This window comes from Juglans microcarpa x Juglans regia, chromosome 1S, assembly GCF_004785595.1.
Source record: "Juglans microcarpa x Juglans regia isolate MS1-56 chromosome 1S, Jm3101_v1.0, whole genome shotgun sequence".
Taxonomy (NCBI): Eukaryota; Viridiplantae; Streptophyta; class Magnoliopsida; order Fagales; family Juglandaceae; genus Juglans; species Juglans microcarpa x Juglans regia.
The window spans coordinates 6,364,968-6,378,005 of NC_054595.1; the positions used below are offsets into that span (position 1 = coordinate 6,364,968).

Sequence of the window (13,038 nt, forward strand, 5' to 3'; positions counted from 1 at the left end):
ATATATATATATATATATACATAGCTTTCGACAGCAGCTTGTGATATGTATGTCTCAAACTTTTTCCGCCCTGACCCAAAGAACTTCTCAAGATCAAGCATGCTAGAAGACATTTTCATGCCCCCATGGGCCTCTTATTATGTTGAACAAGTTATTCTTCGGCTGGACACCAATAATCATTGAAACTTCCCTTGATTTGCATATCAGTTCCATGTTGCATGCTTTTATTTTCATGTGTTTTTATGTCATTTAAATTGAATAAATTTGTGGTTAGGATTTTGCTCAGTCATTAAGGTCATGTTCCTTTGGCTTCCCCAACAAAGTTGTACAGTAGATTTGGGGATTTGCCCTCTTTGCCCAATATTGTACACCGATCCTTCTCTTGGAATGAACATAAAGAAATTAACGATAGTACTTCTTTATTTTTCGAATTGTTCTGCAGAATCGGTTGCTCAAGACCTTTGGTGATCTCTTGTTGTTATGACCTTTATCTGTTATGTTAGTGACTAAAAGTAGAAATCCAGCAGGGCATATAGCAGCAATGTTTTGTGTCAATAATATGATATTTTGATAAAGATACAGACTCATGTGTTGCCATCATGATTCATGGTGAACAGGTCGATCCTTTTCAATCATGTTTGAGTACTGATATTTGGTTTTTCATTTTGTTTTGTAGTACCCACTGCATGCCATTACTGGGCTTTAAGATTGTAGTACTTAAAAGACATTATAATGATTGCCTTGATCATATATATATATATATAGCTCTAATAGCAGAGTTGGTAAAATATCCTTGATTAGAAAAAGTAATTTGAGAAATTACCAAGACCAATGTAAACGAAAATTCCAACAGATAGAAGAGACCAATTGAAGAAGATTATTTTTCATAAATAACAACTGATCATGCAGGTATACTGATCCTGGTATACATTATTATTTTCTTCATTCCTGGCTTAATAGATATTATCACTTGCATGGATTCATGCATGATCAGATTGATCATGAAGTCTTGGTAGGAAGTAGGATCTTGAAATATAGCTATATATATGTGTGTGTGTATCTCCTAGTGGATTTAATTATGATCACCCTTCATGATAGAAAGATACCCTGCACGAAATTTTGAAACAAAAAAATCAGTACCTTCTGTGCATGCACAGAGAGAGAGAGAGAGAGAGAGAGAGAGAGAGAGAGAGAGAGAGAGAGAGAGAGAGAGAGAGAGAGAGAGAGAGAGAGAGAGAGTATTACTTAGAGCAGTCTGTGTGACTGCTAATAGGAGGGAGGTTGATTTTGAGACCACAATCCTTGACAAGTTGAGTAATGCGAGAAGGCTCGATTTTGCCGGCCGATGATCCTGCTGTCTTAATGCACTCGCATATAGCTTGTCGATCTTGTTTGGATTTGGCGGCGGTAACCACCTCCTTAGCACCTCCACAACACTGCGTGGATGGCTTGTCCTCCTTTCCTTGTACGAAAGGCAGGCAGGGTGTAAGCTTGGTGATAACGTCGGAGCATGAAGTTGCATTATCATTTTCACTCATCCCTCCATAACTAGAACATGTATTCGAGGCTGCTGCATATGCTATACCAGAAAGTAAAAAAACGATGGCTAAAACAGTGCCAACCCGAGTCATGGCTGCTGCAGTAGTAGTTGACATGATTTGGAAACTGATTTTTGTGTTATGAAAAGCTTCAAATTCCTAGCTAGGTGATGATATGCTTTGCTAGTTGTGAATGCTGAACAAGCTATAGGGACGAATATATATAGATATTGATGCTGGTGGGATGGTTTCAAATTACTCTTTTCTCATTGGTTTAATTCCATGCATGCAAGTGTCATGATTTTCAGTTGAATGCAATATGTTAGACGTTCCTGCATGCGCGCTTAATTCCGTGCCTTACCAAAATAAGGAACTTGTTGCTTTAATTTATAGATCACTGGCCTCTTGCTTGGCAAAGAAAAGAAAAAGATCAATTGATACACACACACAGATCATGACCCAATACTGTTGCCTCAAGAACTCACATTCAATTAAGTAATCTTACAACTTTCCCAAACTCTTACACAAAATATAATAAAAGATTCTATTTTTTCAAATCTCAAAATAAAAATTATATTAAAAAATTATATTCTAACAATATTATTTTATTCAATTTTCAACAAAACATCACATCTCATCTAAACTGTGTAACCAAACGAGGCCTTAGTTTGTTTAAAAAAAAAAAAAGTAATCTTAGTTGATTATTTATAATATGCCTCGTCCGGTGAATTTTGTAATCTTGGTTGATCATTTTTACAAAATAGAAGTATATATATAGTTGTCCATGTATGCAAGGATAAAGTTTGCTTTAAGACGCCATTGGTCTTAATTAGTAAAAAAAATATGAGTGATAACAATGTCATATATATTAAGAATCCATTTCAAACGGAACTATTATAACTTATTCATAATCCGAAGATGAATAAGAAGTAACATTATAATAAAGAACTAACTCCTAGTGTGATTAATGAAAAAGAATATGATCTCTTAGACTTCAAAATGTTTGTAACTCCATTTTGCCTATATATATAGAAAGAATTTTGGCAGGCTTCAAGATGTTTTGATTTTTATTTTGAGATCATCAAAGTCTGAAGATGAAAGAGGCATATCTGAATGGGTTAATTTGAAATAGGGACATACTAATCTGCATATAAATTTATGGAAAATGCTAGTATGCCGCCTGAGTTTGCCCTCTCATTTTGACCGATCATGTATTTAATTTCTTTTTTATTTATTTTTACTTAATGATTAAGGAAATAGCTTTTAGTGTGTTGATATATTTTTTATTTTTTAAAAATATTTAAATATGTTAAGAAAAATATGAAAAGAAAAATAAGAAAAAAATAAAAATGTAAATTTGTGATAGGCAGCATGCCCATCGGTCATTGCTGGGCGGCACGGCAGACTAGCATGACTCTAAATTTATTAGATTAAAAGTTGTAGGCTGACTTGTCAGCCTAGCTTCAACTACTTTACACAATATCCCGACTAAAGATCTAACACATATGCACCAGTCACAAGATTAGAAACTATTTGAATGCTACTTGCATATTCTTGTTATAAAGATTTCAAACCTTTTCAAATGGATGCTAAATGGTTTTATAAATGAGGATGTATATGTTGAGCAACTTTGAGGTTTTGAAAATCATATTTCTCCAAGTCATATTTTCAAGTAGTTGTGTAACCGGTCCGGTTTTGGATAAAATCTAGAACAGAACCGGTATGTACCGATTTTATATTTTTCAAAACTGATTACGCTCCGGTTACCCACCTAAACTGGTACCTCCGGTTTTATCGATTTCTGGTCCGGGCCGGTCCGGTTTTCTGATTTTTTTAACATGTAAAAAACATATAATAAAATGTTACTTCTTATGATCAAATGTTATTAATAATTTAATATATATTATGTTTAAAGCATATGATCAATTAAATTTTCATCTTTAAGATTACACTTTTATTTTATAAATTATAATAACATTATCTTATGTATAATTATATTAATTCTTATATATAATTATATTAATAACATATGATCAAACAAATTACAAATGTTCATATTTAAGATTAACATTTTATGTTATAATTTATAAATTATAATATGAAATTATTTCATATATGATATATAATTATATATATTATATATAAAAATTTAATATATAATTATATATTATATATAAAACTTATATATATATATAAATATTTTTTATAATATATAAAATTAATTGTTATATATATATTTTTTTCCAACTGGTCCGGTCTCGAAACCGAATCGGATCCGGCTGGTTTTCATAATCTAGGAACCAGTTATGGACCGGACCGATTCAAAACAGGACCAACAGGTCCGGTCCGGACTGGTGTTCCGGTTAAATTTATACTCCTATTTTCAAGCTTAAAAAAGCACTCTATGGACTCAAATAAGCTTCTAGAGCTTGATATGAGAGACTCATTGGTTTCTTGATTGAAAAATACTTTTCAAGAGGAAAAATGGGCAACCGTTTACACGAAACATGAAAAGCAAGATATTCTTTTAATTCAGATTTATGTAAATGATATAATATATGGTACTACTAATGAAAATATGTATAAAGTTTTTATTAAGAGTATGCAGGAAGAATTTGAGATGAGCATGATGGGAGAACTTAGCTTCTTTTTTGGATTGCAAATCAATCAAGAAAAAAGTAGAACATTCATTAATCAATCAAAATATATCATAAGAATTACTCAAAAAATTTAGGATAGAAGGTGCAAAGGAAATTGGAACACCAATAAGCCCATCCACCAAACTTGATAAAGATGAAAGCGGCAAGCCAATTGACTCAAAGGTATATTGAGGTATGATTGATAGTCTATTATATTTGACAGCCAGAAGATTGGATATTATGTTCAGTGTATGCTTTCGCGCGCATGTTTTTAATCATCTCCAAAAGAATCTCATTTGACTACAGTTAAGCACATTATTAGATATGTTGTTGGTACAATTGACTTAGGGTTATGGTATCCTAAGCACACTTCTTTCAATCTAATCAACTACTCAAAAGAATATTATGCTGGTTGCAAAGTTGATCGAAAAAGAATTAGTAGAACATATCATTTCTTAGGTAATGTACTTGTTTCATGGTTTAGTAAAAAGCAAAATTATATTACATTACCTACTGCCGAGGCAAAATATGTTGTTATGGGTAGTTGTTGTGCTCAAGTTCTATACATGAAGCAACAACTTAAGGATTTTAAACTTATGTATAAACACATTCCAATCAAATGTAATAATGCTAGTGCTATAAATCTTTCAAAGAATCCAATACAACATTCTAGGATCAGACTAAACATATTGAAATTAGATATCATTTTCTACGAGATCATGTGTAGAAGGGTTACATTGTACTAGAGTTCACAAGCACACACGAAATATGAATGATTATGCAAAATGGTGATATTTTCACAAAACCTCTATCAGAAGATAGATTATGCATGATTAGAAGAGAAATAAGAACGATACATAATATGGATATTTGTTAACCTTTTATCTCAAATTACTTACAAAAACTTAGGCTCCTAGCCTCAAATTTTAAGCGCTCTTGTTCTTCATACATCAGTATGATATCCTTTTCTAAAGGATTATGCAATTTAAATGAAGAGCCGAGCAAGAATTTTAAATCATTATTCTCCAATTTTAAGTCCACTAATTTCAACCTCATGAGCTCTGGACTGCAACCACTGAGAAAATGCAACAATGGACAATCAATATCGAGTACCCAGACTCACTAGTTCATAAATGGCGTTATCATCTGACTTATTAGTCAGATCTCTTTCATGCTGCATAATGGCACCTATAGTAGATGCTGAGATAACTAGTGGTTGCGGTGTAGAATATCTTATATATTGATCAAGAGGATTATTGAGCCATTGCAAAAGGAGAAAATTTGCAAAGTGAGAATGCAGATGTATTACAAATATGTGAAAAAGATTGGATGCGAATTAGATGAGCTGAAGAGTGTTTTTATAAAGATAGACATGAGAACAAGATATGATGGACTCATATCGTCAAAAGTTATTTTACTAGGCTAGTGAGACTAAATGCAGCATGTCCCTACTTTTAACATAAATGTTGAACCTCTGCACTTATCCGCTGCTATTGGTCTTGAATTTGAACTCTCCCTTTTTCCAGCTCCTCTATTTATGGTTAAAGGTCACGATCATACCAATCCGCAAATTTTTCGACTCCTTGTTTTCTTGCTTTAACATTTTGTTCTTTCTATCTTTATCAACAAACTTTTGACGCAATTGAGAAACTTGATTGTTAAGCTGATCAACCTCAATCACTCTTACCAAAAATCTGCGAGAAATGGTCGTAACAGAGGCAACATATTGAGCATTGAGAATTCATGATTATGCAAAGACCTCATAATCATTTCTGTAAGAAAAATGCATTTTTGCTCTTATTATGGTGTTAATTGCCTCCGTACAGAAAACGAGTGGTTGAGGATAGGGGTGATACCCGCCCCCTACGGGGCGGGGCCACCCCTCCCCCGCCCCCCGCCCCCGCATATGCGGGGGTGGGGAATTTCTCCCCGGACCCCGCCCCCGCATGGCGGGGGCGGGGTCCCCCGTCCGTTGGGCTGGGGTGTGGGGGTGGACCCCCACCCGTCCGCACCCCCCGCCCCATACTGGGCCTTTGGCCCAGTACATTTTTCTGGGCCCTAATTGGCCCAGAATCGGTTTTTGGGCCACTTTGGGCCCAGAATTCGTTTTTGGGCCATTTGAGCCCATTATTTAGATTAAAAAGTATATAGATTTAAAAACAGGAAAAAAAAATATATATATAAGGGATATATAGAATCATACATTGAACTATTACGTTATTAACTAATTAAGTAGTAATCATCACTAAGGCAGTAAGACACTATGCTAAAATATTTTGTTCACAATTATACAAATTAAGAGAACTAATAAATTATTACACTATTACAAACTCCTCTAAAAGAAATAAATATTACAAATTATACAATTAACTATTGTAGCAACATTACAATTAATTATAAATTAATAAAATCATAATTTTTCAATTTGATCAATTTGATTTTGGGGTGGAGCCGTAGCGGTGAGTTCACTGAGTGGTGAGTTATGTCGATTGCTGTGAGACTGAAAATCAAGATCATAAAAGTCAATAAGTTATAAAACCTGAAATATTAATAAGTTAAAAATAAAACAAATTAGAATTAAAAAGTTATAAAGATGAAACAAAATTTTAAATGCAAAAAACAATTATGGAAGAAATTGTGCAAACCATGACAATGGTGGGTCCAATACAAAGTCATACTGCATCGGAGGTAGTCGTAGACGTCGTCTCATGTATCACTATAAGTATTAAATTTGAAATCAAATTAATGAATACCAATTAAATGAAAATAAATAAATTAAAATAAGAAATTATAAAATGAAATTAAAATAAATACCAGATCCAAACTGATCATCATTATCCTCCTCGACGTCGGCCTTCTCATACTCAAGAACATCCGGAACATGAATTGGAGTTCCCTTGATCCAATTCTGCGTGCAAATCAAAGCCTCCACAGTGGCAGGAGCTAATGAACTCCGAAATGAATCTAATACACGTCCTCCCGTGCTAAAGGCCGACTCTGAGGCTACTGTGCTAACAGGGATGGCCAAAAGTGTGCGGGCTATCTCTCCAAGGATGGGATACTTCACGGCATTCACCTTCCACCAACTTAATATATCAAAATCTCGGGAAAATGGTAGAATCTCGGCTGCTAAGTATCTGTCTATCTCTGGCTGAGCCTCTATAGAAATCCGAAGGAAGGGGGTCTGCTCATACCTCTCACCCCACTCCAATCTACGTCTTTTCCCAACCTCGACTTCAGGAAACTGTGAGCTTGAGGCTGAGGGGGTAGGTGTAGGTGCCGCAATATTACCACCTCGCAGGGTGGAAAACTCATCAAATAATCTAGTAAGGGTTTCCCGAACCCTTGCTGCAATAAGCTCTGCCCATACTTGCCCGTACGCAAGGCCCAATCCAAATATCATGCCATCCAACTTATACCTCGGGTCAAAGACGACAGCTACATATAACAAAATATTAGCCTTCGTTAAATCTCTTCAATACTTGTCGTACTTTGTCCTCATAATCAATGACATCTCCCGCATCCTAATGTGACCACCCGCGACCATGTCATCTAATTCTTCTTTTACCCTACATATTTGCTGACATACAATATTGGATGTAGGGTACAAAGTTCCAGATAGCCTCATGGTGACATCGTAAAAAAGCCTCAAAAACTCTACAAAATTAGTTACAATTTCCCAATCATCCTCTACGGGTTTCCCCAATCCCCCGTGATCATCAAAATATTTAACATATTGGATGTCTTCGTCACCCAATAATGTAAATGCCAGCTTATATTCTTGGGCCGCCTCCAACATCAGAAATGTTGAGTTCCATCGTGTAGGCATATCAGTACAAAGGCCCCTCTTAGATGTTAGGCCCGCAGATCTCGCAGCAACCTTGAATTTGTCCAACCTCGAAGGAGAAGATCTCACCCATCTCACAGCAGTCCTAACCCGAGCAATCGAGTCATGAAGATCTCTCAAACCATCAGTGACAATCAGATTCAGAATATGTGCCGCACATCTCACATGCAGACACTCACCACCCATGAGTGTCTTATTTGCCTCTCTAAGATAGGTCTTTAGATGTCCCAATGCAACATCGTTAGACGAGCCATTATCGACTGTGACTGTAACCACTCGGGTCAACCCCCACTCCTTTATTGCGGCCTCCAAGGCCTTTCCAATTGTCTCACCCTTATGATCGGTGATTTTACAAAATTTTATAATTTTCTTTTGCAATGTCCAATGACAATCAATAAAATGCACAGTCAAAGACATATAATTAAAATTTTGGATCGATGTCCAAGTGTCAGTGGTGAGACAAACAAATTGATCCGCCAATTGACCCCTCAACTTCTCCTTTTCAATGTAATAATGTTTTTTTACATCCTTTGCCACCGTGTGGCGAGAATGAATGTTAAACCTTGGTTCCAAGTAGCGAGAATACGCTTGGAACCCTTTCCCATCAACAATTTGAAAAGGTAGCTCGTCCATTATGACCATACGAGCTAGGTGTCTTCTACACTCATCGGGATCATACTTAGTATACCCCTTCAAAGTTGCACCCCCACTAGTCTCATCCGCCATTTTTTTAAGTCCAATTTCTAGCCTAGATTGGCTTTTGTCTTGTAATGATCTTAATATTGGACTTTTTTTGCATTGCTCTTCTAAGTGCACCTTTAATTGTGAGGTGCCATGTTTCCTATAGTGACATCCATAAATTTTTTCACAATAGTTACACTTGGCTTGGGGGTTACTTGAGTCACCACCCTCTAGTTTGGTGAAATGACTGCAAACTATTGAAGCAGGTTTCTTGTTGGGCTTGGGGGCGGGGCAAGGTGCCGTAGGGCTAGGGGTAGGGGTTTGACTAGGAGGGGTAGGTGTAGGTGTAGGGGTAGGGGTAGGGGTGCCCTCGGCCTGGAAAGGAGAGCTCGCACTAGAATCTGCTAGCATATCCATGAACTCAAGCAAACAACAAATCTGAAATTATAGAAAACATAGCAAATATATAATGAACATAAAAAAAAATTAGAATAAAAAATTAGACCATATAATTCATCAAACAATTGTAAAAAATTTAAAGTCATAAATTTTAGGCATTAAAAAGACACATTAATTATTCAAGTTATAAAAAGACTTATAGTGGTTTAGTTATTTTTATTGTGTTAGTATGAATGTTCCAAATTTGTTGAGGACTTTGTCTTGTCACCCTAAATGTTTTCTTTTTACTAAAACAACATGTTTATGCAAATTCTCTTTTGTGTTCAAATGAATTTGACATTCATAATATATATATATATATATATATATATATATATATTTATAACTTGAAAGACTATAAGGCATAAGCATAGCAACTATATAAATTATAATGAACATAAAAAAAAAAAAAGTAGAATAAAAAAAAGTTCCACTTGACATTCATAATTTCATATATATATATATATATATATATTTCATCTTAATTCATTATATTGAATTTCGAAATACCCTAGTGCATTCTTTTTTTTTTTTTTTTGTTCAATTTGGTAGGGAACATCAAATTATGTTTTTAAACCCCTAAATTAATTTTTTAAACCCCTAGTGCATAGCAATTTTAAAGATTAAACCCCTAAATTAATTTAGGAGTTTCAAAGATTAAAACCCCTAAATTAATTTAGGGTTTCGGATTGGGCTCTTTAGGGTATTTCGAAACCCTAAATTAATTTAGGGGTTTCAAAGATTGAAACCCCTAAATTTATTTAGGGTTTCGGATTGGGCTCTTTAGGGTATTTCGAAATCCTAAATTAATTTAGGGGTTTCAAAGATTGAAACCCCTAAATTAATTTAGGGTATTTCGAAACCCTAAATTAATTTAGGGGTTTCAAAGATTAAAACCCCTAAATTAAATTAGGGTTTCGGATTGGAGCCTTATACACAATAATATTGAAATTCAGTGATTTACACACATTATATAATGCAAAAAAAAAAAAAAAAAAATCACAGCACACAATTCACGGGTCACGGACTCACGGGAGCCATTCAAAATTTCAAAGATCAAACCACATGCACAATCTAAACTCCACAGCACACAATTCACAAAATCCCATCCTCCATCTCCGATAAACCCCATCCTTCCTCCAATCTCCATTAAATATGTAAATAAAAAAAAAAATTGAAGTGTTGAATTTGGGTTTATTACCTTCGGAGATGAAGAGAGAGGAACCGGGTGCGAGTCCGAGTCGTGCGACGGGGATGGCGATGCTTGAACAAGGGACCGGGCGGCGGCTCACGGCTGCGAGAAGTAACTCAGAGAGAGAGAGAGGCGAGAGCGAGGCTGCGACTGCGAGAGTGAGAACTGAGAACTCGCCAACTCGGGGCTCGGCAGAGGCAAGAAGGGGGGGCTGGGTAGTGGGTAAGGACTAAGGGTTTCAGTTTTAATTTTAAACCCAGGCATGAAACGACGTCGTTTCATGCCTGGGTTTTTTTTTTTTTTTTAATATATATGTAAATAACGTATAATATATAATATAATTATATATAATTATAATTATATATATATAATAATATCCGGCGGGGCGGGGCGGGGGTCACCCCAGCCCGCCCCCGCCCCCGGATGTTGCCTCAGATGCGGGCGGGTGGCCCCACCGCCCGCATCTGACGGGCGGGGTGATCCGCCCCGCCTAACGGAGGCGGGGCGGAAGCGGGTCGGGGCAGCGGGGGCGGGGCCCCGCTGCCCACCCCTAGTTGATGAGTGAAGGGTTCCTAATTCAAATCTGGAACATTAATGGAAGAAAGTTTCTCAACCATAATATCGTTTTGGATAAACAAAAAAGCTAGGTCAAGAAACAACGTGAAATTCTTTTGAGTATTTGATAGAAAAGGATGATCCTTTTAAATAGAAACCCAAAACTTTCAAATCTTTACAAAATCCCATTTGTCAAAAACATCAAGCGAATTTGAGTCTCTTCCTACACTAAGTTGATAGAATAGGCCTCACAGATTTGCATCACTTGTCGGGACCTAAGCAGCTTCAATTATTCAGCTCTCAATAGTTTCTACTAACACACCATTTTCATCTGTCTACTAGTTACTACGGTCCTTTTGAATGATGTCAAAAGGGTAAGAAGTTTATAATAGAACATTAACATGAGTTTTTGCCAATCTTTTTTTTTTTTTTGATTTAACGTCCCTTGAATTATTAAGCTTGTTATATATGCTTGGAATTATGTTTATGTATTGCTTGAAAGATTTATGCACATTCTTAGGGGGAGCTTAATTATTATTACAGATCTCGGAGTTCTACTAAGTATTTATCATCATAAAAAATGGAGAGATTGTTGAACTCAAAGTTTCAAGTATCATATAATTATATATTTACGTATGGATTTTGATAATAACAAACAAGTTCAAGTATAAACGAGTCTCAAGCTCAAGTTGTACATATAATGAAGTCAAGCACATCAACATATGAAGCATGAACAAGAAAGAGAAGCTTATAAATAAAGTCCTTAGAGTAAATTTTGTACATCTCTTTCAAAATTTGAAAAATGATTAAGGCTCAGAAAGAATCTTTTATCATAAAGCATCAAGTTGCATTTTCCACATGTGCATGATATATTTGAAAATTACAAGTTTTAATTTTGAATTTTTGAAAGATAATTGATTTTCATTTTTCACAGGTGCATGATATGATTGAAAGTTTGAATTTTGAAAATTTGAAATATGATTGGTTGTCATCTCTCACATGTGCATGATAAGTTTGAAAATTTTGAAAAGTGATTGATGTTCTTTTTGACATATGCAAAATGTAGTTACTTTTGTTTGAAAATTTTAAAAAGTGATTGATACTTTTTTTGACATATGCAAAAAATAGAAGATTTGGTTTGAAAATTTTAAAAAATGATTGATATTGTTTTTTACAATTGCAAAAAGGATAAACTTTTATTTAAAATCTTTGAAAAATGAGTGATCTCCTTTTTGACATTTGAATATTTTAAAGTCTTGAAAAGAAATCTCATATGTTTATAAATAGTTCACTTGGGATCTTCAAAATTACAATACTACACATAAACTACAAGCATTAAAACATTCATTCATCAAAAGCTTTCAATATCTTTTCTGTAAGTATTAAGCTTTAACACTTGTTCATTTTGAGAGATATTGGAAGGGGTAGAACCCCTAGCGATACTGTTCGGCAGGGGAGAGTCGTAGCGCACCCTCGATCGTTTAGCTTGACCACTAGAAGGGCACGTGACTCTCTTTCGACGAGGGGGCCGGACCTCAAGAGGGGGACACTGCCCAGGAAATGTCTTCCCATGACGTACAAGCGGTCGAGAGTTTTCAAGTCATCGCAGATGTTTTCATTTGAAAGGATCACGTAGGTATTCGACTCTCCTGGGTGAGCCCTCACCCAGGCCGTAACCAACTCATATTAAGCCTCCTCCCTCTGGTTGAGGGTGAGCTCTAAACTCTTGGTAGATGGAGGATACTCCCAACATGCCTGAACGGGAAACTCTTTGTGGGGGGGCCTCCCCTTCAGGGTATTCCCAGCCCGGGCCGGACAAGAAGAAGAACTTGCGGGACCATTCTTTTATGCTCGAGCAACGCTGCTCGAGCGAAGGAATTTTTGCGAGGAGAGGATCGGGCTTGGAAGTTGACAATATTGCCAGGGTGGTAGACGAGCAGGTACGTATAGAAGAACTCCCGCGACGTCAGGTGCGGATACTCTTCAGGGGTCTTGCTTAGAACCATCCTGTAGATAATGCAACTAGAAATCAAAAGGCACCACGCATTCGGATGGAGCTGTGCTGAGGCCAATCCAAGGAAGTTCAAGACTTCCCGAACAGGGCAGCAGAACGGGAGGTGAAGGCTGTTGGCAAACATGAGCTGAAAG

General features: G+C 36.0%; 1 protein-coding gene across 1 annotated transcript; it reads right to left on the minus strand.

Annotated features, from left to right (window-relative positions):
- Positions 1-1,059: 1,059 nt before the first annotated feature.
- On the minus strand, positions 1,060-1,731 carry LOC121244224 (non-specific lipid-transfer protein A-like). The gene is made up of 2 exons (XM_041142248.1): positions 1,246-1,731; positions 1,060-1,107 (listed from the first exon to the last, which is right to left on the minus strand). The coding sequence occupies exons 1-2, from the start codon at positions 1,653-1,655 to the stop codon at positions 1,083-1,085; spliced, it is 435 nt and encodes a 144-aa protein (XP_040998182.1). The 5' UTR covers positions 1,656-1,731; the 3' UTR covers positions 1,060-1,082.
- Positions 1,732-13,038: the final 11,307 nt, after the last annotated feature.

Coding starts and splice junctions, on each gene's coding strand:
- LOC121244224 (XM_041142248.1), bottom strand. CDS start 1,655: ATGTCAACTACTACTGCAGCAGCCATGACTCGGGTTGGCACTGTTTTA. Junction 1,108..1,245: donor AGTCACACAGACTGCTCTAA/GTAATACTCTCT, acceptor AATTTCGTGCAG/GGTATCTTTCTATCATGAAG.